At 41.5% G+C, this 27,368-nt stretch overlaps 2 protein-coding genes across 3 annotated transcripts; one reads left to right on the top strand and one right to left on the bottom strand.

The window, feature by feature from the left end:
- Window positions 1–740: 740 nt before the first annotated feature.
- Window positions 741–12,224, bottom strand: ANKRD22 (ankyrin repeat domain 22). 2 transcript variants are annotated; one of them, XM_063163566.1, is made up of 8 exons: window positions 12,106–12,224; window positions 11,616–11,832; window positions 10,481–10,790; window positions 4,624–4,815; window positions 3,752–3,859; window positions 3,363–3,440; window positions 2,423–2,521; window positions 741–1,811 (listed from the first exon to the last, which is right to left on the bottom strand). In XM_063163566.1, exons 3-8 carry the CDS (start codon window positions 10,499–10,501, stop codon window positions 1,734–1,736), a joined length of 576 nt encoding a protein of 191 aa, XP_063019636.1. In that variant the 5' UTR covers window positions 10,502–10,790; window positions 11,616–11,832; window positions 12,106–12,224; the 3' UTR covers window positions 741–1,733. The 2 variants fall into 2 exon arrangements, with proteins under 2 accessions (XP_063019636.1, XP_063019634.1); XM_063163564.1 differs by lacking the exons at window positions 10,481–10,790; window positions 11,616–11,832; window positions 12,106–12,224 and having other exon boundaries at window positions 4,624–10,428.
- Window positions 12,225–14,214: 1,990 nt separating this feature from the next.
- Window positions 14,215–25,346, top strand: LOC134421993 (lysosomal acid lipase/cholesteryl ester hydrolase-like). The gene is made up of 10 exons (XM_063163562.1): window positions 14,215–14,367; window positions 16,162–16,309; window positions 18,156–18,270; window positions 18,519–18,717; window positions 19,495–19,604; window positions 20,447–20,583; window positions 21,492–21,632; window positions 22,326–22,397; window positions 23,690–23,758; window positions 24,893–25,346. The coding sequence occupies exons 2-10, from the start codon at window positions 16,169–16,171 to the stop codon at window positions 25,124–25,126; spliced, it is 1,218 nt and encodes a 405-aa protein (XP_063019632.1). The 5' UTR covers window positions 14,215–14,367; window positions 16,162–16,168; the 3' UTR covers window positions 25,127–25,346.
- The last annotated feature ends 2,022 nt before the right edge of the window (window positions 25,347–27,368 follow it).

Genomic DNA, 27,368 nt, shown 5'->3' with positions numbered 1-27,368 from the left:
CTAAAAAAATCAAGGAATCCAACTTCAAAAAAATTTACTGAAGTATTCCTCTACCCCCCATGCCTACAAGTCACACAAATGTTTGTTCACACACCCTGAGCCCCTCACAGTTTCAAAGACCACAGATGGCAGCTGTGGAATAAGGAGATGTAGACCCATCCAGCAAGGTGCACTCCAGGCAATACAGCTTCCACCCTATGAATTATTTTCACACTGGCAATGAAGCTGCTGCCAGCACTCTGAGCTGTTGGCGTTCAGTTTTACACAGCTCTGTGTCTGGGCCATTCTTCATTCAAGCAGTTCCTGAAACATGGCACAGCAGTTGGATGTTTTCTCCTCCCAGCCATCAGCCCTAAGTGATGGCGTCTTCACAATCCATGCAAATGCCTCCCCTCTTCTCACCTCAAGCTGCTCTGGAGTGTCTGTCCCCAGGCTGCACACAAAATGCTCATTATTACAGGCTCCAACAGGAGCTTTATTTCATGGAGTGTTTCTGGCTGCAGCCTCAAGCTCATCTTGCCAAGCCAAGACCCCTTGCAGTTGGAGTTGACATCCAATACAATAGTTACACTGAACAATATAGCTGGCTTTGCAACACAGGAAAAGTACACTAGCTTTTCCACACACCTACTGTGGCACCATTGGCAATGCTGTACTGCATTTCTGACAGCTTACAGGAAAAGGCTAAAATTGTCAACAAAAATAAAGATCCATTATACCAAGGAGGCACAACACAGCAGTGTATGAAAGGAGCTTCCCCTTTATTGCTTCATTATTAAATCACAAAGCACTGGACCACTTTGATACATTGCTTATTACTGCAGGTTTTCTTCTGCCTTCACTTATGCAAGAGAAGACTCGTGGATATATTATTATGGTGATTGGTATTATCCCCTGCTGCATGCACCACTCTGTACAGCAGGCTATCCTGCCTAGTCCCATGGGAATGACACATCTGGTTTCCATCAACAGCATTTCATTTATTGACTCTTTTTTTTTCTTTAGTGCACTGTTTATATTGGAAAGGTAGTCTAGAGACCTGTTTCTCTACTGAGCCAAACATATTTTCTTTACTATTTCTTAATGCATTTAAGTGATCTGGGAATTGACTTTCTTTCCTAATCCACCAAGGGATTGAATCTCTTTTTGCTGTTTCTTAGATGAAATCTAAGTCCTACTCTTGTAGTAACACAGGGAGAATTAAGGTGTGTGAAAATCGTAGGAAGGATGGAAGAAAGAAGGGCTCAACTGAGAGATCTGTTTTCCCAGCCCCTCCCATTGAAGGAAGATAAACACTAAGAAGAAGGGTACCAGACCTTTTAAATGCTGTAGCACATTGTTTAGTTTCCCTATGGAACAAGTAGCACACACTCTAAAGGATATTTTATTTTTGCGTTGGCTGCCAACCATCATATGAAATGTTTAGGCTTCCAGATATTTTATAGCTAGCTTTCAAAATCCACAGTCTGCAGAAGTCAAGTAATAAAACTGATGAAGCAGATGGAAAGGGCGATATTTTGAACACTATTGTAGTAATTCATGGCTTAGTAAAATAAAATTAACTTCATGGCCTTGGGGTACTGATAAATCTCACACAAAATTGTCCAAGTTTGCAGCAAGGAAGGGGTGGATGTGGACTGAGTCTTTATCAAGTATCAGCCCCCACTTCTGCTGTCGTGAAAGGTGGGTTGTCAGATGAGGTAATTTTCTGCATGTTTGACAGTTCTTGATGGCTAAGAATCTTTTCTTATCATGCTTTCAATGCTGTGGAACTGTAATCTTCTTGCTATATCTAGGGGAGTCTCCCCATTCTGAAAGAAACACATGAAATACATTGCAATATGACAGATATGGGTCACATACAAAGAGATTTCCTAACTTTGCCCCCTGTGTAAGGTTCCCTGTCACTTCTGCTCTAAAATAAAGGTTTCAGGACATGCTGGGCCTATACTGCTCTGGCTGAAGAAAGGAACAGAGACCTCCCCTACAGTAGGGAAAGCCTTTCCACTTTTCCTGGGAGTAATATCCAAATGTACAGAGCTCAGCTAAGATTTGATTTCAAGAGCAGCATAGGTAATACACTGCCCACCTCAACTCAGCAGTGCAGATACTCCCAGGTCAATATTGATTTGGGAAACACTTGAGCTGTTCTGGTGACAAAAGCAGATTGACTTAGCCTCTCAGAAGAGGGATGCTCAAAGCACAAAAACCACCTGGGAAGACTTCTATCCTTGCCCTGCAGCCTACATCTTAGGAACAGCTATAGAGTAGCTCTGAGCTAAGTAGAAAACAGGGAACAAATTGGCTGCCAGGAAGATGTGCACCCTTTTCCTTACATTGCTGTGCACCAGCTAAGGCCTCCAATGTACCTACTGGCTGGCCACCATGAAAAACAATACATTTATCAACTTCACCTTCTTACCTGATTCTTTACAGAAGTGTCTGCATGAGCTTCAAGCAGTAGAGGAATGACTGCCTGGTTTTTCATTTCACAAGCATAGTGAAGGGCTGTGCTGCCAGACTGAAGGGAAAGGGAAGCAAATTAATTTTATTTCTATGACTTCTTTAGTAGAGCTTAGGTAAGTAGGACTACCTGTAGGATATCAGATTCCCCCTAACAGCTGGTTGCAAAACACACACACCATTTCCTGTCACAATACACTACAAGATGAAACAAACACGTTACCATGAGAAAAACAGGATCAAAAAAATTAATTCCTTCCCTGGGATGCAACTGCTAAAACAGGTTTGATACATTAGCAGGAAACCAGTAATTTCAGGGGATCACATGAGCTTGACCTCAGAAACTACATCTTAAACAATACTGTTTGCTTGTACTTCAGTGTTTTAGAATTTCATTGCTGTTAAAATTAATGTTTCTCCCTTTCTGCCTTGGAGAAGAGCAGCTCTTTACCTCATCCAAGTAGGATAGTGGATACATAACTCTGTTTAGGGCAGATCAGCACACTCTGAAGAGCAAAAGAAGACACAGGGTCTTGCCCTGTAGCCCACAACTCTGTTCCAGTTCAAAATAAATGCTGATAAACTCAGATGCTTGTATCACTAGAATCTTTACAGAATTGAGTATTTAATACATCAGTACCTGAGCCCAGTTTGCCTGGATTCTCTTATGAGGGCATTGTTCAGAAAGGGAGGAGTAATTGATCAGCGGGGGATTATTTCTGTATCCACTATAAATCTGTTGCCTGAGTGTCAAGCAGAAGCACAGAATCTTCCTGGTACATTAGTGAGTTCAGTGCCTGATGCTCCTACTCCAGCTATGCTGTAGAAGGTTCTGTAGTCTGTTTTTAATGTTATTTCCTTCCTGTGAGCCACATTTGCATTTGTATAAACCTACTTACAGAGTCTGTAGCATTCACATCGACTCCAGCTCTAAGCAACATCTTGACCAGGTGTTCATTCTGTTTTGTCTTTGAGACCTGTTTGGTGCAAGGCAAGAGTAACACAGTAAAACAGTTAATTTTCATATAGTCTAAAGTATATTTGTGCTAAATACAGTGGGGTTTTTCCCAAAAAGAGGCATGGTCTGTGGGAATGTCAGACTGATGCAGCAATACAAATCTGTTCCTTCACCAGTTACAGCCACAGTACAAACCCTTCTGTTTTACACATTCAGTCTTGCTTTAAGAAAGCAGCCCATATTCTGTAGAGCTGGATATGGCCTGAAACACTGCCAGGAAGAATGGCAAGGGAAAGGTACAGAGTCATTGTTGCTTCCCTCCAGACTCACCATGAGAAGGTACCCAATGAGCATAACTGGCATGAGGATTATGATGAGCACGTAGTCAAGGAAGGTGAACCGTTTCCTCACAGCATAGTGGAGGCAAGTGCAGCCCTTCTAAACACAAAGCAACTCTCATTAGTACCAGATTCAGTCATCTCACTTTCACTAACATTGATTAGAGAAGACCATTTTGAATTCCACAAGCTTTCTTCTACAATTTCTAATAGGAAATCTCCTGTGATTTTCAAGCAGAAATAGACACATGCATCTTGCTTCCTTCAAGAAGAAGCACATTAACACATAGAGGGACATGGAAATGGAACTACGCATGCAAGGAGAACGTGGGAACCAAAGGATTCCATGTGTGTGTTGGCAAACTTGGACCTGGCTGCAGAAATTCAAAGGATAGAGTGGGTATCTCATGTGGCTGTTGCTGCCACACAGCAAGGTAAATCAGCAGGAGGAGTCACCACAGCCCTCCTTCTTATGGAGGTGCTGACTACTGAAGCAAAGATATGTGAGACCTTAGGGCATCGCTTTTGGGACATCAGAGAAAAACATGAAAGCAGCAAAAACCACCACAGACTCCTATTGAGAATAGAGCTTTAAAAAAAAAAATCCTTGAATACTGAATACCAAAGTAACTAAAGGGCAGGTCTGCATAGTTTTGTGCTACAGTGTTAAACTTGTTACAGGTTGTCAAAATGGAGCCAGACACAGCCCCAAAATAAGCAGAGAAGCCTTTCAGTTCCACCTGTTTCTCCACATATGCTCAATAGGAAACAAACTTGATGTTTGTCTGTGTTTTCCAGTGTCCCCACTGGCACACCAAGAATCTGAAAGAACAGTCCCAAAAAGGAGAGCCAGCGGCCACTTACCTTATTTCTGAGGTTGACATCAGCATGTTTCCTAAGAAGATAGTTAACTATCCTGTTGTTTCCTTGTTTACATGCACAAATTAAGGGGGTGTCTCCAAGGAAGCTGTCCTGGACATTCAAATAGTTGCTGTTGCTCTCCAAAAGGAGATGAACTTTGTTGAAATCGTTGTTATAAGCTGCCTGACAGATGGGCTGAAGTGAGAAGATAATATTCATCAGCACGTGTTTCACTGAGACATCCATACCTCCCATCCTGGCTGACTCCTCACACACCCCAGGACACTTGGCAGAGGCTGTAGTTCTCGGTGCCTTCCAGAAGATGGTGGTAGGAGACGCTCCTGCAGCTCTACACAGCCTCCAGCCCCAGTGACAGCCTTTGCGCAGTGGAATGGATTTTCTGCTCCTTTTGGATGCTATTTCTATAACCCAGGAAATAAGTCCTGGATATTTGCAGCCATTAGCAAAGAGCCCCCCAAAGCAGCTTCCATTCTGACGGGATATAACTCTGTAATATAGTTGGTCACTATGTTAAGCAGCAGGCAGGGACAAGTACCCGAGTTCTCCTCAGACTTTACCTCTGGCTGAGCAGAATGAGCCACTCCTGACTCATCCATTCCCAGAAGAGAGCCACACTTCAGGTGAAAGTTGAAAAACCAAGCCCCACCAATGTTTCTTTTCTAGACCTTGAAATACCTAAAAAAAACCCATGCCAGTGTGCCCACGGATCAGATCCTGCTTGTTTTTGGTTTTTTTTTTTTTTTTTGAGAACTGCTTTCTGGTCAGCTTTCCACTCAATATTTCTACACATCCTTGACCTAAACTGCAATTTCTTCCATCTCCTGTAGCACTAACTCAGACTAAGGAGAAGCTGGGAAGGGCAGGAGTACTGCATGGTTCTAACAGCCTAATACAGGCAGAAACTAACATTTAGAGGTGAGGCAGACTGGTAGCATTTGAATTCTCCAGACAAAAATAGAATAAGTCTGTCTTTTCTTTGATACTGAAGATTTTATCCAAAATTTTCCAAAACAGATATTTTCTTTAAATATTAGCTGTAGTTTTCCTCTTCACTCTCCTTTTTTCACATTCTAAATACTTTATCTGAAAAAGATCTAGTCCTGATCTCTGAGCTCTTTCCTCACTCCTCCAGATTGTTCCCTTCTCTCTGTCCTCCCCTCTACTCCTACACCTTCCTGCATTAAAAATATTCATCTTATTTACACATTTTCAGCCAAACTTTGATTTACAAAACAGGTTTACCTCCAGCATAATTACTGCTTAGTTTTCTGGACAGTTGCATAAGAGAAGTGATTTGTTTCCAAAGAAAGTATTTGCATACTTACCAGACCTTACACCACTTCTTGTTTTGTTCTAATTATGAGTCAAAAACTAAAAAGAACACATGCCATATTTTAAACTTGCACATCTGTCTATATTTGTATAGAAGTATACATATACAATTTGGGGTTTTGCATTGAACCAGAACCAGAACTGTTTCAATGATTTTGAGGAGAAATGCCTCTTTCAAACCCCTTTTGGTGTGATTTGCACACAGGTGCCATCTAAAAGATCAGTTTTCTCTAGAACCCTGCTCTCTGTCATGTTGGTGTCTAGTACTGTATCTTCATGTCCAGGAGAGAGAAGATCCTGTGGAGTCTGCCTGCACCTCTGATTTCCCTGCTACTCTTTTGCTTAGATATTGCTTTGCTTATTTAAAGATGTTCTTTGGTTGAACATCTGTTCAAATCCCAGTCATTTACCATATAAATTTGCTCCTTCCTAAGCTGGTTTTGCTCACTCAGCAGCTCAAGGATTTGCTTTTTTCTGCTTTTCTTTCTGCGCTGCCTCAAAGACTTTTACTTGCTGGGTGAACCCAAGGCATTTCTGACTGATGCTCTCACTGATCCATGGGATCTTTCTCTAAACCTTCCACTCCTGCTGAACTCAGTTCTAGAGCCATGAGCAGCGATGGCACCCAGACCACTCCCTAAGAGACCACATTATTTGGGGTGAAGTCATGCACAGAGCCAGCACACACAAGACACAGGTGCTCCTTCACCTACTGAAACCAGAAAACATCCAGGGCACAGAGAATGCAAGGAAGCAGTTCTCATCCATTCCAGCAACTGAAACTGATGTATTTTAAATATGATGTAAAGTAAAGATCCATTTTGAATCAATATTCTTCCCCTGGAGTGGGGGCACTTTGTAGAAATTATGTTGTCTGCATTATGTTCCATTCATATTAAAAAAAAAAAACAAAAAAAAAAAACAACAACAACAACAAAGAAACACAACTTTTTTCCCATTTCTATGGGATTTTTTTGAGGCCCACTCTGCTGGTTGGTATTCTTGAAAACACCTTTTAGTCAAAGAAAGGTGAAAAATCTCACAGACCAAACTTGTAATATATCTCTCAAATTGGCTTTTCCATGGCTGGAAAAGCAAACATAGTAGCAGAATATTTAAGTAAAGGAGCAAAGCACTACCAACAACTCTAAGTTCATGATATTGACATCAATAACAATAAGGATTCAGAAAAAAAATGTTAGGAAAGTATAAAGATAAGAAAAAATACAAATAGGTGACAATCAGCCACTTGTCCAAGAAAGGCGAATGCCATATTAGACAGTGTCTCTCACAGAAAGAGGTGTTATAGAAGACACTTTACTGGGATGGTGTGTAGAGGTTCTTGTAAATTGTGTCCTAAAATGAGATCAGACCATGGCAGGAGCATGAAACATCTCTACAACTGAGGAACACGAAGAGCCTGAGGAAAGGTTGATTTGCTTAGCTGGGCTAGGGAGACACAGCACTGTCCCTGGTGCTCCAAAATAAATTAAAGGGATAGTATTAAAGAAGACAAATTAATTTCAAGGAATATGGTAAAAAAGTTGATACATCTGACCAAGAAATTTAGCATGAAAATTAAAAAGACATTTGTATTCATAAGCAGAGTAAAGTAACAAAACAAGCTTCCAGTAGCAACAGATTGGACACAAAACCTGCCTGGCCCCAGGCTGGGGCTTGAGCATGTGCCAGGATTTCTGTGGTTGTGAAGCCTCAGCCACAAAACTCTTTTCCATCTCTCACTTTTTTTGGGTTGTCACTCTGGCAACCCTATCTAAAGGAGGACTAACTGTGCTTTAGACTGTTTTAACCTATCCTGGAGGATAAGGGGCTGGAAAATCTCACTCTGTTTTCTACAGTGTTGGAAGATTGCCTCAGTAGTGATAGAGCCAGTTTCATATTTGTGTTATGGTTATTACTGTTGCTATGTTATTGTTATCCACTCATCGTACACAAGAGAGAAATAAATTAATAACCTATGTGATAGTTCTCAGAACACCTGAACCTCACATGCCAGGGGCAAGCCATACCCAAGGAACCCAAAGTTCATGTCTTGTGCTCATGTCTGTGGAGTCTCCTTTAGGGATGTATGAGAAGAGAACACGACAACAAGTTCTGAAGAAAGTACCACTGGGAACTGAGTTCTCAGCTTCTGGAGGAGTGGTTTGCAGTCCAAGACACTGAGTGGCTTCTCTTGCCCACACCCCATCATTTATAAATCCCAGTGTCCTGGCTGCCCAGGGAACTCACAGCAGACCTGCCCACCCCCATGAAGCAGCAGGGCAGAGCCAGCACTGGCACAGCAAACACTGCACCCCACACAGACACGGGCTCAGCTCTGCAGGGAGAGGGAGCAGGAGCCACAATCCCAGCTCAGGCAAAGAGGAGGAGAGGGCCTCTGTGGAGGATCTGGCAGCAAAGCCCTTCAGCTCTGCTCTCATTCACACTCCTGCAGCACCACCCAGCATTCAGACACGGTGCGTGGGACGAACCTGACAGTGTGACTCTGCACAAAATGTACATGGAAGGGAGGGAAAAACCAGAATCACAGCCCCAAACACTCCTTTAACCCTCTCCAGAGGTGCCTTTTCCCAGCCATAGCATCAGGGCTAATCATAAACTAGAGCACAGTCTGCCCAGCTGAAAAAAAAGCAGTGGGCAGACACTGGAGAATGGAAAGTAGAGTTTGAAGATTAGATATGCCAATAATTGAGTGTTTAAAATTTCTCTTTCTCCAATACTTCTTCTGCAAGCCCTTCAGACCAGATTTTAGCTGTTCAGTATAAAAGGCTTCAGGGAAGGTGAGAAATACTCACAGGACATGCAAGGGTTTTCATGACTGAGACCACTCAGAACAAGATCACCAAATATATGGTGCAAGAAAAGCAATATCACTTTCACTATCAGAAAGGGCAGTTATAGAACCAATATTTTTTTTTTAATCAATTGTGGAACATGATTGATGCTAGGTCCTAGCAGTTTACCCAGATCCAGATGAACCAGCACATCTGAACCTGTCTGGTGTTTTCAGAGTTTCTTGCATCACCCTCTGCTCAGCTTTGATGAGCTTAGTGATAAACCTCCAGCTACTTAGCAAGTTCTACCAGCCAAGTAAAGGTTAAAGGCACAGTATGAAGGACAAAGCATTCAACCAATAGAGAGGAGGTGAAGGTAAAGCCTGTCTTGCAACTTGGAGAGCAATTTCAGTTGCAATTGCTTCCTCCTGTAGAACTCCAGGGGATTGCCTAAATTACATCAAGTCTAAATTAATTGTTTAGAAAAAAGGAAAACATTTTGCAATGTCAAAATATTCTGAACCAATCCATAGCCTCTTCCTTTGCACTAAAATTATACGAACAGCATGCTGTCAACTTAACAGGAAAGTCTAAATTATGTTTAGGATGTCAAGGAATACACTAACATCTAAGTTCTGCTTCTCAGAAAAGGCAACCTACAATTCTTTATTTTCAGTTGCCTAGCTTTCTATCCTGTATAATTTACATCATTTACCATATGAACCATAATTTATGCAGAAAACTGTTTCTCAAAATGTTTAAAGAGAGAAAAAGAATTTATATGAAAATATTAACTAATAAGCATGAGAAACATGGACTGCATTTAAACATGCTTTAAAAACCTGTGTAATTAAGCTAGACAACACTGATTTCCATTGCAATACTATCCCAGAGTAGCAGATCTGGAGAGAAGCAAGAAATCCTTTCAGAATAAGCTACAGTCTCTTCAGCTGATCACCCTATGAATGCACAGATTCAAGTTCCTTGTAATACTGAAAGAGGAGAAGATGCCTGATTTCCTGATTTCACAGAATAGCTTTTTGAAAATAAAAGGGTGGCTTTCAGCATAGAAATGTAACCTTTAAAAGCAACAGCTATGTAATGCTACCTCCAGAAAAACAAACACAGTGCAACGCACTCTTTTCATAGTCACAAAGGACCAAAATCCTCATTTGTCCCCATGTACAAATGGGAAATCTATAACAGAATACATTTGGGTAGAATTTATTCTAAAGTACAGGAAAATATTAAATGAACTGTAGTTTGGGGACAAACCCATAAAGATAAGGTAAAAAATAATTACCTTCCTAAAATGATATGGGGGGCATGGGATGTTTTCTTAGGCATTAACTTAATTATCTCTATTCAGTGTAAGCCAAGGAATACAGGAGTAGTTGTCTTCTTTTTGCAAAGCTGTTTGTTCCTTGCACCGTGTACAGAATCGTTCTGATCTCAACACAGAACAACAGAAAATGTTGAACACACTTCACTTTGTGAAACCATGATAATTATGCCAGTTAGTGCATTATTTTTTTGCTTCTATAAACAGTACTACTGACAGCTTGTAATAGACAAAGGAAAACATTTCCAAAGGGAAAAAACTTCCAGATTTCTATAAGCCTGAGTATGGGAGGCTGCAAAGGGAGCAAACCAAGCCCAGTGTATATCCATCCCTTGAACAGCGTCAGTAACTGCAGAAAATGGTCACGTACCTCTGAATAGAGTATCCCCATGCCTATTCTTCACTCTGGAGTTCCTTCTTGTTCAACAGCCCAAGTTACCCTCACTTGAAATGTGCTCGAGCCTGTTTGAATCTGGTTAATAGTTAACGTGAAAGTATCACTTTTTCTTAAGCTGTGTTTCCTCTCAGTGCTTTCTACTTAGTAGCATAAAACTATTGTCTTCAGAAACCCAGCCCAGGGAGGCAAACATGAGAACAGCAGACTATGGGAGGCTGATGGAACAAGTTACAACACAGAAGCATTTTCCTTTGTCATTTCTGCAATAACATCCTCCAGTTACCTAAAAAGGAAAGTAGAAAAACAGGTTGAGGAGAGGAGGGAGAGAGAAGGGAAGGAAGTTACACAAGTAAAGAAATGGAGGAGTGAAAAAAATAAAGAGCTTGAAATCTAAAACTTAAAATAATGAAGAATTGTACTTAGCTTGCCACCCAAGCTGCTGTTGACTAAAATACATTCCAAACCTACTGCAAGAACACCTCAAATGCCTGTCAGGAAAAGGGAAGCACCTAAATCCCACGCCTTTAACAAGAACTCCCAGTATAATTAGCCTCTCACTCTTTAATTAAACAGGCCGACTGCTTTCATCACATTTGCTCCATCTTCTCTTTCTAGCCCAGCCCAACCAATGAATATGATTCATGTCTACCCTGATAATTTTATATGCTAATTGGGAAGAGAATTATTGCTGATGGCCCTGAGGATAAGGTGCTGATGGCATTTCTGTACTACACTCAGTCTTTCCAAGCAAGGCATGTGTATTTCAAATTTCTGCATTCACCTCAAAAATATATTTTCCTTTTATAATTTAAATCACCCTTCATGTATTTCTAGCAAATTTTTAAAAAGTTTAAAAATATATTAATGTAAGTATTCATCTTAAATCCAAGCCCTCTGCCTTACATTTGAGAACTTCTGTTTCCAAATAATGCTCATATTTATTCTCAGTGAGGTGGAGGACCATATAAATTTCTTATTCTATCTAATTAAAGTAGTACAACATTGCTGGCTGTGGTGTTCTTGTGCTGGCACCAGTTGTAGCCCTTTCAGTGGCTGTTTATCAGAGGAAAGTCAGGCTGGCAGTGACAGACACAGATACAACACTTACCTGTGGCAGACACACTGGGATCCTCACAACAGCCTGCTCTTCAAGCATGTGTTGAACATCGTGTTGGGCTAAGGGCATGGAAGAGTGAGTAACACCTCAAAGGTGAAAAGGTCTTCCTCACCAGTATTTCATTAAGATCTTCTTCACATCAAGATCCTGAGATAGTCACATCCTCCTGCATTTACTGACCAGCTTGTTGGAATTTATAAGCTACAACCTGTTGAAAGAAATATTGAATCACTAAGATGCTACATAAAACAATGTAGTAGTTTAATTAATCTCTTTCTAACAAAAATAAATAAATGTATGGTAATCTGAAAAAGTATTAGAAAAACCCCAACAAACAAACCAACAACAAAAAAAACAAAAAAAAAAAAAAAAAAACAAAAAAAAAAAAAAAAAAAACAAAAAAAAAAAAAAACCACATCCTCTCCAAATCAGAGCAATAGCTTCAGGCAACACTTACTTTTCCCAAGACAGTGTAAATTACCATTTAATCCAGCATCACATCCCAGGTCCTCTTGAAAAGCACTGAAGTGACTACTTTGGTCAGAGCTTCAGCTGAAGAACAGTCAAGCAGCCCAACCATGATGAGATATGAAACTCATGCAAATGTATATAGTCACAGGTTCTCTTCTGACTAACCTATTGCTTCAGTGCTTTTTGCCATACTTGTAAATGAAGATTAGAATCCTGAAAAACGTTTGGGTTTTTTTTTTTAATATGAATAAGGGTTTTTTTCTCCAAAAGGTGCCAAGACAGTGCATGGGCAAACTGTCCCCTACCCAGTCTGTGTGGGAAACATGATTCTTACTTCCTGACAGAATTCAAAAATACTTCAAAAGTTTCCTGTGAGCCAGAAGGGAACTAAATATTTTTCATAAGAGCCTTTACTAGGGCACTAATAAGGTAAACTATTTTTTAAACTAGATATCAATAGCTTAAAAACAGCATATTCAATAAAAGTCACAGAAGATCATTTGTCTCTTTAAATTCCAAGCACTAGAATTTGTATTGCCACAAATCCCACGAGCCACGTTACTCTCAGGAAAGCAGACTGTGTCTTGTTGGAGTCATGTGTGCAGAGCAGTGCTCCCAAATGCACATTCCTGAGAAATGCAGTCCTGGAATGGCCAGTGTCTGCACAAGAGGGACACTGACACCTTACACTTTCCCTCAGAAGATTGTTAACCACTTGTACAACATCCTTGCAAGGTCCCTTGCACCTCTGCTGCAGGACAGGACTGACTCAACAGACCCAAGACACACAAAGAAACCCCTCCATGGCATGGACCACAGCTGCATTTTGTAACACTAAACTGAGCTCATGCTAAGTCCAGCTCCAGGCCTGACCACCTGCACTTCAGTTTTGACACAGCATTTTAAAACAGAATACTTACTGTCTCAGCTTCCCTGGCTCTTTATGTCGGGGCAGCCCATCCTGGGAAGTTTCTGTTTCTAGGCTTTGTGGGTTTTATTCTCTGTTTATATGCATTACTTTCCTTCTCTTTTTCCTTTTCAGATGGGCTAACATGTATTTTGCTCTTCACTTGATTCCCATCAATAATATCAGAAGGTATACCATACATCCCATATGCCACTACAAGGTGATATAGGTAAAATGTTGCAGATCATTCCCAGCTGGCAATTCTATAAAACAAAAAATGCAGGATGTTGTAATCTGGGAATAGAGCAGAGTCTTCAATATTTCTCACTAAGTGGAGGTATCAGACCTGCTGATCTGAAGCTTTTCATTGAGAAATCACCTTTTTGGCTTTTCCACAGAGTGTGCCCTATTTCATAAAGCAGAACTGTTTCTGTGGTGACTCTCAGGTAGGTTGTGTTTACTAACAAGTACTTACTCCATTCATTTTCCCAGGCAAGGCAGCATATCATTAGCACCCACGTTTCAAAGAATTTGCAGCATCAAGAAGCCAGGCCAGTTTCAGTGAGGATCAAGCCCCTCAGGCTGACTTCAACTAATTCAGTGGTGAGGCAGGGTCTCTAATATATTGTGTTCACAGAGTTATGGAGGGGGCTTGGAAATAATAAGAATTAGTGTTAGCACCCTTTCTTGACTCGAAGTTTAAACAATGTTTTCAAATTTAATTCAGTTCCTCAGAATCCCTACAGAAGCAGGGTAATTCAGAGCAAATTCTTTTTTGTATGTTGTGGGGTTCACACCTTTGAAATCACTTCTGGTTTTATTCTAAGATTATCTAACAAAGAAGGATTGTCCCAGGCAATCAGCAATTCAGAAAACAAGCAACTGGTGTGGAACCTGTGACCAAAATAGTTTTTGTACTATTCTCAGCAGCAGAGATCACATTCGTAGCTAGAAAGTTTTTAAAAAGCTGGATCCTTCCTCCTTTTTATCCCAAAATATAGTAGTTACAGCACTTAGTAAGACAGGTAGCAGTACAGATAAAGATCTGCCACAGCCTCAGGGAACAAGAATAACCAAGTTCCTCATAAGTATTCTAATAACAGGTTAGATGCCTCTTTACCTCACCAGATCCATGGTGCAATTTGGTCTTTCAGAATTCATGCAACGGTGCTATTTATCATAGAAAAACTCCACTCCTTAAATACTGCCAAGCAAACAGCACCTAAACATGCTCTCCCCTGCATGCAGATCTCACACAGAACTCTGCTGCTGCTCCTTGCATTGGCACAAGCTTCTGGCAGTGAATCAGTAGGGGATTGACCAGGACCTGCAGCAGGAGGGGCAAGCACAGGAGCCAAACCAGAGGTGAGTTTGTTCCTATGCATCCATGCTCTCTTTCTCCCTTGCCTGTCTCCATGCAGGTGTGCTGTCCTGGCTCTGTGCAGCTGCTTCTCAGAGCAGCCAGCCTGCCATCCCTGCTGACTGCTGTGCACCAAAGGGCAGGTGTGCCAGAGGGGGAGAGGAAAAAGCCTTTGGCCCATGCAAGTGGGAAAAAGGGTAACTGATGGTTTCATTTTCTTCTCCTTGTTTTTTCCCCCCTAGGGATGTCAATGTGGATGCATGGAAATCTCAGCATTGAAAGCATGTACATAGATTAAATAAATCTTATAGCTGCAAAAGAATTTGAGTTTTCCCTGTAAGCTAACCCAGAGATTCTGACACCTGCTAGCCTGGTGTCTTTCTGTCCCATTTTTACTGTATATGAAAGCCATAGGACTCTCCCAAGAGTACACTGATGAATTTCTAGGTTTAAGGTTTGTTTTCATTAATACCAAAATCTTCCAGAAATGGCATGAATGTATCTTTCAGGCATCTTCCTCTACCTTTTTTTTTCTTTTTAAAATATTTCAGTTATTTCCAGTTTGCCATGGTAAATGCCACTCTTTGGCATTGTTTCGTTGCATAAAAAGACTAGATTATTGTTCAAAGCCCCTATGACTTGGCCATTGAAATTAATGAGACAGCTGTGTGCCAAGACTTGGAGCTGATTGGTGCATTATGTCTGATTTACAAAGCTTTCATCTTCAGTACAGTACAGAGAAATTTGCACACCATAAAAAAGGTAATAATTTATCTACCGCATAGATTCATCTTTAATACAAACTGTGACATGCTGAACTTCTCAGTTTTTTCCAAACAATGCTCCACATGCAGAAAAAGAGAAATGTGTTTTTTACTTTTGTTTGAACTAAATAAAATAGCAGAAAGCAGTGGAATATTTACTCTGAAACTGTGCTTCCAGAGCACACAGGTAGGAGGATTTCTGTTGTATTGACAGAAGAATTGGAGTGTTCTCCTACTAAGTGGATAGACCACAATGAGTTTGGATTTCAATATTAAAAATATAATATTACACTATACTATATATTCTAATAATATATAATTATATATAACTTTTATATTATATCTATCCATCTATCTATAATATTCCAATTCTGGCTTAATCCAAATGTTGTAGTCGCTCAAGGGATACGACAGATTTAATGAAAAATTAAGATAATTGACAACCCACTCACTCCCTCCATCCTAAAGAAATTCAGAGGAAACAAATAAAAGAAATTTTACCTGTCCTTTCCAAACTCCAAAACCTTAATGATCTTCCCCATGGTGGTTCAGATAAAACACTGGGTTTATGACCTGTTCCATCCATGCTAATTACAAAGGTGGCTACAACCAAAAAGCAGGGCAGTAACTACACAGAGAGCACTACAATTTCTGCTCAGACAAGGCTTATTGTGACCACCAGACAATGCCTAAAATCCAGGAAGATTCAGCCTTTTCTCCAAGAAAGACAGATTTACAATAGAAAAGACTATATGTAGAGAGAAAGGAAGGTACTCATCACAAACTAGCATCAATGTCGTATAAACACAAGACCCCAGGTTGGTTCCTTCTCATCCTGGAGCCTTTGACTCATTTGTAATCCATATTAAACAGGAAAAGCTGTAGACAATCCTTCCTTTACACAGGTACTTATTCTGTCAGCCCCTGGGGAACAGACCTTGGGCAACCTTCAGGAGACTCTGCTCTTGGGTCCTTTTGTGGAATTCTACACCACTCTCTTCCTAATGAACAAAAACCACGTGCTCTTCCACACAGCCCCAAGATGTGGTGCCTCCTCGTGCTGCTCTGCTCCCAGGGAATTGCCTTTCCAGCAGGATTCTCAGCAGGATTCTCAGCAGCCTCCAGTGCAGGTGTTGACAAAAGCCGCTGCAAGCGCCGCAACCCGGAATGCTTCATGAACGTTGTAAGTTGGGTCACCTTCTTTCCTTTTTTCCTAAAGCTTCTCTCCCACTACCACTGACTAACAGTGCCTATCAGGAGGCCAAAGTTCCCTTCAAAGGGGTCCCTCCAGCACCACAGACCTAGAGGAAATGTTGGTGCTCCTATCCAAACAGTCTGAACTAGAGAGAAGAATTCCTTTGCAGTGGAAACAAAGGCTGGCTTCTAGTCTCAAGGCCTGCCCTTCTGTAACAACCTCTTTGCCTAGTACAGTGCTAAGGGTGCTTGTACCCCTTCTTCAAACAACAGATTCTCAAAACAAAACCCCTTGCTCTGAATCACCAAAGATTTCTTCACTGTGGCAGCAGTGTAGTAGGTGGTGCTGTGAGTCTGAAATAGGAGATCCACCCTCCGTGGCTTGCTTAACCTCACTTCAGCTAGAAAGGATTCCCTGTGGATCAGATAGAGATACTGCTGCATGTTTTCTGTCTGGAAAGGTACAACCTTGTTGTGGGGAGAGTGAGAGCTGCAGACAAAGTTTATTAGAGAAGCCCTTCTGTTGAGTCCTGAGGTGCTGAAGGAACCCTCTTGATTTCTAAACTCCTCAAAGAGGAGCTCAGGTGCAGCTGAATCCAGTCTCAGCCTCTGACTCTGACTGCTGAAGCCTAAGGAATTATAGAGGTGTGACCATTCTACAACTTTGTCCTGCAGGACTAACCATGGCAAACCAGATATATTTATATTAAAAAATGATTTATTATAATTAATCATTAGACAAAAATAACCTAATCAGAATTTTTTACAATACAGAAGAGTAGCTAAAACTACTGGTATAAGATAATATAGGACAGTGCATTATATCAAAGCAATCGTATAAAAGCAATTGTATTAAAGCTAGCAAAAATAAACAATTATTAAAGTAGAGATTGATATAACTCACCCTCACCCATACCAACAACTGTGGGCAAAATCTCTTTTGCTCAGCCTCTAGGAGTAACTTTGAGGGGCATCCCAACCAAAGGAGAAATCTTCATACACACTCCAAGAAGGGATGTATTAGGGGAACTTAACCCTATGAAAGTGGACTGGGCAGTGAAAGTATAAAGTGATTGACTACCAACCTTATGCCTGCAGGTTGGCTTAGCAGGTTATCCTTGCCAGATCTTTGTTTCATTATCAGGATGCTAATTTGGGGTTGATGTGTCAGACCTGTTTTAGAATAATTCAACACCAAATGGAATACATGATGCTCCTTCTCAGCCTACCACTGATAGCTTGCAAAATAGGACATTATTTGAGTGGTTTGACCACATTCCAAGGCAGAATATCATAATACAGACCTGTGTCGCCCTTGCAAAACAGGATAAACTATCTCCCAAAAGGTTAGTCACTCACTTTGCCCCATAACAGGGAATCAAATTCCAGACAACTACCATATAAGCAGGTCTGATGAAGACTTTACTGCATCCTGCTACTCTTATAAATCTGCGTAGTGCTTGAGTGCCACAGCTGCAGCAATTACTACCATTTGAGTGATATTAGGCATTAAGTAGAATACACAAACCACTTCACAGAAACCCATCCCAACTCCTCTAGCTGCTGTTTGCATCCTCCAGCCTCCCACAGCAGCTATAGGATCATCCACAAAAAAGAGAGACCTGGGGTTTGCTTTCCTGCAGGAATCCCTGTCCCTCCCTACCAGTACCACACAGAGCAGTAGAGAAAGGCTAGCAATGTGCTATCACATTTATCTCCCTGGCATGTTCTTGGCTAGCTTCACATTCCTGGGCAGAAGCAGCCTCCAAACAGTTCTTACACCAATATCTTCACTGTAAATGCAGGATAACAAACTCTCCTTTGGCTTCCCACAGAGTGAAATTATCAGATATCACGGGTTCCCCAGTGAGGAATACGAAGTTCCAACGGAGGATGGATACATTCTTGGTGTTGTCAGAATTCCTTCTGGAAGGAACAGCCCCAATACAGGTATGACATATAGGATATAAGGGCAGTATGAGAGCCAACTCTCACATGGATTCCCCATCCTTCCCCTTTGCAAATACAAAGTTCCACACCTTTCCATCTCAGCAAGGGTACCTAGTCATTCAGCCTAGAATGGGGTCTGAATTCTGTATATTGGTTAAAACACTCCTGCAAAACCAAATTCTGCACCCCACATTTAAGTACACATTACCTATTACTATTACAGCTTAAGAAAATCTCTTCTGTTGTAGGGAAGAAGCCTGCAGTCTTGCTACATCATGGTTTTTTATCAGATTCTATTCACTGGATTGCCAACCTGCCCAACAACAGCTTGGGCTTCATCCTTGCAGATGCTGGCTATGATGTCTGGTTGGGAAACAGCCGAGGAGACACCTGGTCTTTAAAACATAAGACCCTTAAGCCCTGCCAGAAAGAGTTCTGGCAGTTCAGGTACTCTTTGGAGAAAGAATTTCTGAATAAAGCAACTGTCAGGGAACTAGCAAGACTAGGCAGTTGCCATTAGAATGCACAACCTTTCCCCTTCTGGCTAGATGAAAAAAAATCCCTTCTAAATTATATGAAAACATGACATGCTTTCATATAATCTGACTTCAAGTGGGACATGCAACATTTCAGGAGACTAGACAAACTCTTTTCCAGAGATGCAGCCACTCCTGGGCATATCAAGGAGGTTTTAAGAAGGAATTGGCTGCATGAGCTGGATTGGCTCTTCTGGAATCAGCACGCACACAAGCAAAGCAGGAAGTACTCAGGTCATCTTTGCTGGTTTCTGTGGGAAATGGCTTCCAAAACTGGGAGGCATCTGTCACCTTGAAGTCTCCCACCAGACACCATGTTCCAAGTGCAGAAAGGACAGGAAACTGCTCAGCTCAGCCTAGAAATCTGATCTACCACAACTGATGCTATCTGAGAGAAAAATATTTCTTGTAACCCCTGCAGGTGAAAGCCCTGATTAAATTCAGTTCCCCAGGGGCTGCAGCTGTCAGGTGAAAGTGGCACCTGATGCACACAGAGCCCAGGGCACCAGGCAGCCAGGCTGCACAGCTGCACCCTCTGCCCATTCCCCAGCTCAGGCAAGGGTGCAGACACTGTGTGCAGCCTCCTCCTGCAATGGCTCCTGCTCGCTGCCATGAACAAAACTGACAGTCAGGAACTCACACGGTGACAGTCACATTGTCTGCCAGCTTTTTGTGTTTCTCCCCACAGCTTCGATGAGATAGGTAAATACGATATTCCAGCAGAGCTGAACTTCATCCTGAATAAAACTGGACAGAAGGATGTTTACTATATTGGTCACTCTGAAGGGTCAGCTGCAGGTAATGTTAGAACTGCCTGGGTACCAAAGAGTCAGTGTTAGTGTTTATGATTTATAGATAAGGTCTGGAAGCAGACTCTTATGTCACAATGTACCATTATCCTTCTAGAAAAACAAACTCAGAAAGAGAGGAGAAAATTGAGGGAAGTGGCATTATTAGAAAATTATTTTCCTTTCTTCCCATATGTGCATTCTAAGAGTCTTTTTACAGAATTAATAGTTCAGACAAAATCACCACCTTCTTTGTCTTCAGATAATTATGTCAGCGAGGCAAATCCATCAGTGAAGAAATTTAAATACATTCAGAAAAAGGATGGAACAACCTTTTTCTGAATGCATTTAAATTCCTTATACTCTTCCTTTATGTGTGAATTTCACTTTCATGCAAGTATGTGCTTGATTACAAGGAAAAAATTTATTCTCAATCTTCGGATAATTTTTGTATTGCTGAATGGCAGCATACGCATGTACAGTCTTTTAGAGACTACAAGCTGAAAAACTTTTTATTTTGAATTTAGGGAACTTTAGAAAGAATTTGAATTTCAAAAATCTAATTATTATATACCTTTTCAACCAAAACCGGCCTTAACACAAAGTTATCAGTTCTGACAAAAGCAGTATCAGGACATGCTCTAATGAGCTTGTATCCTTAGAATGAACTTTATCTTCCAAATAAAGGTTTTAAGCAAGAATCAAACATTCTCTTTAGGTCTGCAGCACAGAAATAGAAAACAGTCAGTGGGATGCTAACCTAGTCTCATTCCTTTGCTGCCTACTGCTTTTTTATTTATTTGGTCTGTGAACATCTCTTCATCAACTTGACTTCTTTTTCTGAGCTTGTAGGCTTCATAGCACTTTCTACTTATCCTGATATGCCTCAGAAGATTAAAGCATTCTTTGCTTTGGCACCAGTGACCACCATCACACACTCTACCAGTCCTATGATAACAATTGCACTGCTTCCCCAGCCACTGATCAGGGTAAGGAATTTCTCCTTCTTAAGAGAAAGACATAATTTTCTGCTTTGTCTCTACTGGACTCACTCAATTTGAACCTTTAAGGGGTGCTCAGTTAGAACTCAGCGTATCAGACTTCAGACTTTCCAAGGAGCTGAACTGCAAGGTTTCACATGGTATGGCTTTTGCAATTTCTTTAAGGTAGCAGGTATAATTTCACCATTATTTATTTAAGGCAAATATTTCTGAAGAAAACTTTCAAATACCAGAACAAAAGAAATCTAATATAGTCTACTAAATCTAGCCTTAAGCACTAATAAAAACCACAAGTAAAATATTTCACATCTTAATTTTATCAGACATGAGATCATTTATGCTTGTAAAGTATTTACTTTTAAAGTGATAAATTAAACAGCAGAAGGTGTCAACTTAATAGAATTCGCTGGGAATGTGGAAATCATGCATGCTATGCTTTATATCAAACCACAGATGCACATCCTCTTTCTGTCCAAGCTGCACTGATGATACGACTATAGGGCATCCAGCTTTACACCCTTCTCATTTATCTGATCCCTCTTTACTTAGGAGTGGTACTCACAGTACAGTTTGCACCTGCCAGGAAAAGGTATTAGGGCAAAAAGGGACTTCCTATATTCTGCAGCCATCAGTGTAGCCAGCTTCCTTTCTCACTGAGATCAGTGCACTAAAAACAGATGGATAGTGACCTCCAGCATTCGTGCCAAGGAGAAGGAGGAACATGTGCTCTGCCCTTGGGAAGAACACTCTGTAAAGGATAATGGGATGGCAAGCAGTTTCAGCAATCTGTCAAGAGGCAAGGCTATTAAAGGAGAGTAACTTAAAGAAGAGGGAGTTTTCTTCTTTAAATAATCTTGCAACAGCCAAGAAAAGTTTTGCACTTTTCCTCCCCTCAGTTACTGCTTGGCTGCAAAGGAGTTCTTCAATACAATGAGCTGATGAAAGGACCTGTAACACGGTTCTGTGCATGTCAGGGGAAAGTTTGTGGCAGTATCTTCTGCTACCTGGTCGGGGGCAGGATACAAAATATGAACACGGTAAGCACCTCCCAGAAAAGCTTCACACAGGTAAATCTGAAGAAGCTTTGAAGGGCCACTGGACAAAGATGTTTTTCTCTTTTGCACAATTCATATATTTTCTTTCCTAAACAAGACATCTGACTCCTCTGAACAGAAGAAATGGTTTCTTTTTGTTCGCTACACATTGAAATATTTCCAGCCAAAACTCGAAACTTTTCTCCACACTTCTCCCAGCAGAAAGATTGCATTCCTTTACTCTGGCTGCTACCTCTTGTTCTTACAGACCTTTCACATGTCTGTTCTCCAGTCACCTTTCATCTCTCCGACTATTTAACAAGGGTCCCTATTAAAAGCTTCATTATGCCAAAGAGAACTGTAGAGAATCTTTCTCTACTGATTATGCACAGCACTATTTAAAAGCATTATACAAATCATACAAACTGGGAAAACAAAGGCCATAGATGCTTCTCAAATGATGCTTTCTCTGTGTTGAGAATGTTGAAAATATTATCCCAAAGATATAAAATCCCATGTATTCATTCCTATGTAAACTAGCATATTTGTGAACCTTTCCTCAACTTCCATTTTTATATCTGAAGAATACCCTTTAAAAAATGGGGGATGCAGCAGTATGTTTCTCAGAGCCTTCACAGCTTTATTCTGTCACAGCACTGGATCTCTGCCTTCACAACACTTCTGCTTTGTCTGCAGAGTCGAACAGATTCATACTCAGGACACTACCCGGCTGGAACATCGGTACAGAACGTTATTCACTGGCAGCAGGTATAACTGTGCTGACACATAAACACTCTTAGGATGGCTTTCTATGCAACTGGGAGCCAACAGGGGAATCCAGAGGTGACAGATCTGGAAATCTGCCCATCACATCTTCTCACCTGTCACACAGTGAGCCCTGTTCCCCATGGTTCACCAGATCATTGCCCAAATTTCCCCTTTGGCAACAGGATCTGAGATTTCCCCAGGGCACATCACACCTCTCTTGGCTCTAATGGTTTCCAGCCTTCATCCTTATTTATGGAGATGTATGCAGAAAGCTGCAGAAGTGAACACAAGCACAGTCTAGGCACTTGGCAGGTGGTATAAGTGAGAACTTTACAGTCAGGGATGAATCAGACAAAAAAGGGATTTAGGTTAAAGCTCGTCTCCCAGAGGGTTAATTGCAGCCTTGACTACCTCCAAAAGCCAGTTTACTGCACAAATGCTTCTGCTGGCACAATGGCAAAATGGGGAACTGCCTCTTCGGCTGGTACTTCATGCCACTTTCAGACCCAAGCTTGTTCTGCCTAGGCTCCAAATCAGACCAGGGCAAGATGGCATTGGCTCAGAGACACATCACTCTATGAGCTGTGAACTTAAATGAACGCTAAATGCACTGTGCCACTTAAAGCAGCCCTTAAATACATGTGTGCTGCTGTACATCTCCTGCCTAAAATTCCTGGTATCCAGAACAGAAACCCAGCACTCAGAGCCAGAAATCAGAGATGAGCTAGCAGATTTCTATCATACCTCAGTTACTTAGAGGTTTAGATTAAAAAAAAAAATGCACACACATTATTAGTAAGACAGGTTAACCCTTTATTGTTTTGATATTCCTTTTAGACAAATCACAGAAGACAAGAGTTTAGTGCTAAGGCGATCACACTCTGCTCCCAATATACTTGTATGCAGTTCACAACCTCTGATATCACTGCCACTACTGTGAGCAGACCAAGCAGGCACACAAAAGTTGAGGATTTTGAGGAGGTATCCCAGGCTAGTGAGAGCCCTGACATGCTCCTGCATCACAAAGAGCTACATTACCTAAGTAAAGAGCCAATTAAGATAGGGCAGCAAGGCTTTAATATTTAAACATAACGAGGGTGGTGGTTGAAGATCAGGAGAAAATGTTAGCACGGTGAAAGGTGGTGAAACCACCTACCCCACAATCCCTCCGCAGTATCCCTAGGATCCTGTCTACTGCCTCAGACTTGAGTTCAATCATATGCAAGAAAACAACTCCTGCACTCTGTCTCTTAACATTTTCATTTTATCTGTGCTTGTTGCAATATTAACAGATAAAATATGCAGACCAATTTCAAGCTTATGACTACGGCTGTAAGGAAAACATGAAGAAATACAACCAGGTAAGGCAATTCATTTTTCTGAGAACTCATCCTTGGGTCCTGGAAAAACTAAAAATAGAAAAATTCATATACTAGCACCTTGAATGCTACAAAAGGAAGGGAAGGCTGGTCTTAGGCAAAGCTTCACCTGAATCTAATAGTCATAATTGTCAGAGTCGATTCACAAACATGGCATATACAGATTTTTGCAGCCTCCCCTACTGATGCAGGGATGTGTCCAACAACAGGTCAGCTTACCTGCCATTCCCAAAAGGCCAAGAGTCACATCCAGGTCCTAGACTGGATGAGTACAGAGCTCCTTCCCAGAAATCCTCAAAGTCTACGTTTCAGTTAAACACTAAAATGGGGATGAAAAAAAATAAGTGGAAATGCATACCTGGGTTTTCAGAGGCTACTTGCTGTAAAAATTAAACTTAAGGGATAGTTCAGTATGGCACAATGTAGACTGCTGGGGAGAATTAAAGTATCCTGTATGGAAAAATGGAAACAGGCAAAATTTGGTCTGTAGGAGCTTTATTTACTGTGTAGTCAACACCTGAAAATGCTCTGCTCCTCTTGCAACACTTATAACTCATCTGATTATTTTTTGAGGTTTGCTTTGTGAGTCAGGGCAGGTTATTTCATGGGTGGCACATTATTTTGCAAGTGGATAAAGATTCCAAGGACACCTTCCTTCTCAGACACCTTGCATACACACATACGGTCTTTAAATACCTGAAGTTTAAATTTTGAAATGGGCAATGTTTTATTCCCAATACTGTGGAAGGCTGGGAAATGGCCCAAAAAAGCAGTCAAGAAGAAAGATAACTGAACTGTCCTTTCATAAGGGTAAGTTTCAAAACATCTTGTGCACGGTCCCTTACCACACTGACAAATAACCATCCTGCACTAAGGCTTTTGGTTCAGATCTCAAAGGATCTCCATTTTAATCTTCTGTGTTCCTTTAACTTCTTCTGTGATGACAAGCAAGACAGGGAATGGGGTTAGGGCAATGAGCAGTAAGACCTTCATCCTCGTGGTTTTACTGTAGGCAGTGCAGAAGCAAAAGACCAAGAGAGGTGCTTGCACAGAAACCTTTCTCTAAACATAACTTTGATACCCAGCACTCACTCAGGTCTCCTCCCTCTCTTACAGACTGCTCCTCCTGCGTACAAGATAGAGGAGATAAAGGTGCCAACTGCTGTTTGGAGTGGTGGACAGGACAAATTTGCAGATCCAAAAGACATAGCAAGGCTTCTTCCTCGGATCACTAACCTCATTTACCATGAGCATTTTCCTACATGGGGACATCTTGATTTCCTCTGGGGCCTTGATGCAACTGAGAAAATGTATCTGAAAATCATTGAACTACTGAAGAAATATGCTTAGAGTGCCACAGAAGGCAGTAGAGACCCCAGATATTTCTATTTAGCAGTTGATTATTGGTATAGGTATAGAGGTTTACAAACTACTGACAATTGGTTTGCAATATTTTTACACTACTTCCTTTGGTGTTACACTAATTTGGTGATTGCAGAAGAAGCTGGGGTTCGTGTGAATGACCACTGAAATTACAAATACATTACACAGAAAATTTAGGGATCCCTTACTTTGGAAGATTTCTGTTTTTATATGACTGATTTCTAAAGATTCCTTGTTGATCTGCACTACATATTTCACTTGAGACAAAGGTGATTTCCCCTGAAAACCCAAAATGGGAGATAATCTCTCTGTTTACTGAACTTTGCTGAAGTTGAGTCATCTGTCATCCTGATAGTGTTTCACCTGTTTTCCTCTCTTCACAATACCAACAGCAGCAAGGAAGACCCAAAAGGTTTTCACTTGTAAAACTACCCTGGCATTTAAGCAGACAGGAGTTGGCTAAACTGGCCCAAATGCAAGAAATCCAACACCACAACATATATGTCAGAGAAAAAGCACCTGACTGTTGGACAGATGCAGATATTCTCTTATCCTTACACCAACTAATGGTTTGTTACCCCTCTTACTACAAAGAGCACAATTGTCTTCATGCTCATAACCGGGCAACAGCAGCAAACTGTACATAAAAGACAACTGCATCCATCTCAATAAATATTCCTGCCACCATCAGTAAACAAGTTTAAGTTCTTCTAGGTCCTCATCTCACCATGTCAGTGCTTGCCTATGGGACTATCCCAGGGGGAACAGATCACACCAAAGGCTTCATCATTGCAGGGCAAGCCAGGAGAGCTCAGGCACTGTGGGTGTTTCTGGGTGGGAGCATAAGCCCAGATTCCTCAGTCAAGACTTGTGGAAGGTGAAACCCATTCGATAATAATCTGGGAGATAGAGAGCAATATAAACAAAACATGTTTGTTTCTCGTAATACAGAAAACACATGCAAAGGCCACCTTCATGCAAACACATGCAAACAACACACCTCCTCTAGCAACCTGTGGTACCACTGGGAACTGAGTTCTCAACTCCTGGGCATGTTTGCAGTCCAAGACACAGAGTGGCTTCTCTTGCCCACACCACATCATTTATAAATCCCAGTGTCCTGGCTGCCCAGGGAACTCACAGCAGACCTGCCCACCCCCCATGAAGCAGCAGGGCAGAGCCAGCACTGGCACAGCAAACACTGCACCCCACACAGACACGGGCTCAGCTCTGCAGGGAGGGGGAGCAGGAGCCACAATCCCAGCTCGGGCAAAGAGGAGGAGAGGGCCTCTGTGGAGGATCTGGCAGCAAAGCCCTTCAGCTCTGCTCTCATTCACACTCCTGCAGCACCACCCAGCATTCAGACACGGTGCGTGGGACGAACCTGACAGTGTGACCCTGCACAAAATGTACATGGAAGGGAGGGAAAAACCAGAATCACAGCGCTGAACTCCTTCCACCCTCACCAGCAGTGCCTTTTCCCTGCTGCAGAGTCAGGGCTAACCATGAACTAGAACTGATTCTCCGTGAGCCAGAGCACATGGCTCTGCCCAGCTGAAGAAAGCAGTGGGGATACACTGCCCTTTCAAGGAGGTGAATCTAGCAGCTCCTCAAAATCTGGTTATGTGGACACTGGTCTGATTTTAAGTTTACTCATCCTGGAAGCAGCCACTAAGGGCTGCCCCAGGACATCAAATTCGATCTTTTCTAGAGCATCTTCCCATGCTGTAGAAGAAGAACCAGCCACAGACACATCCTGCAAGAGTTTACAGGGAAACATTCAGGTCAGTGACCAACAGTTCTTGGGAAAGAGGACTATGTGCACTGTCTTCAATACTGAACACCTAAATCAGGCTAATGTTCAGCCTAATTGCACCTCTGACATAACTGAGTTTTAGAAAGGATTGCCAGTTTTTCTAACAGAAGACAATTTCCTAATACCCATCTGATAGGCTCTCCATTTACCAAAGTTTCCTGCAAGCAAACTTTATCTTCTTATTGCCATCCATCAGAAATGCAGTCCTGGAATGCACAGGGTCTGGACAATAGCAATAGCCATTCTTTACACTTCCCCTTGGAAAATCATCAGCTATCCAGACAGAATCCTTGCAGCACTGAAAGTGTCCTTCCCATGACTGCTTCAGGACAGGATTAACTCAACAGTGCACTGAAAACCCTCCATGGCATAGACTGCAGCCTCTATTTCATA

This window comes from Melospiza melodia, chromosome 9, assembly GCF_035770615.1.
Source record: "Melospiza melodia melodia isolate bMelMel2 chromosome 9, bMelMel2.pri, whole genome shotgun sequence".
Taxonomy (NCBI): Eukaryota; Metazoa; Chordata; class Aves; order Passeriformes; family Passerellidae; genus Melospiza; species Melospiza melodia.
This window is presented reverse-complemented; position numbering and strand designations above follow the sequence as displayed.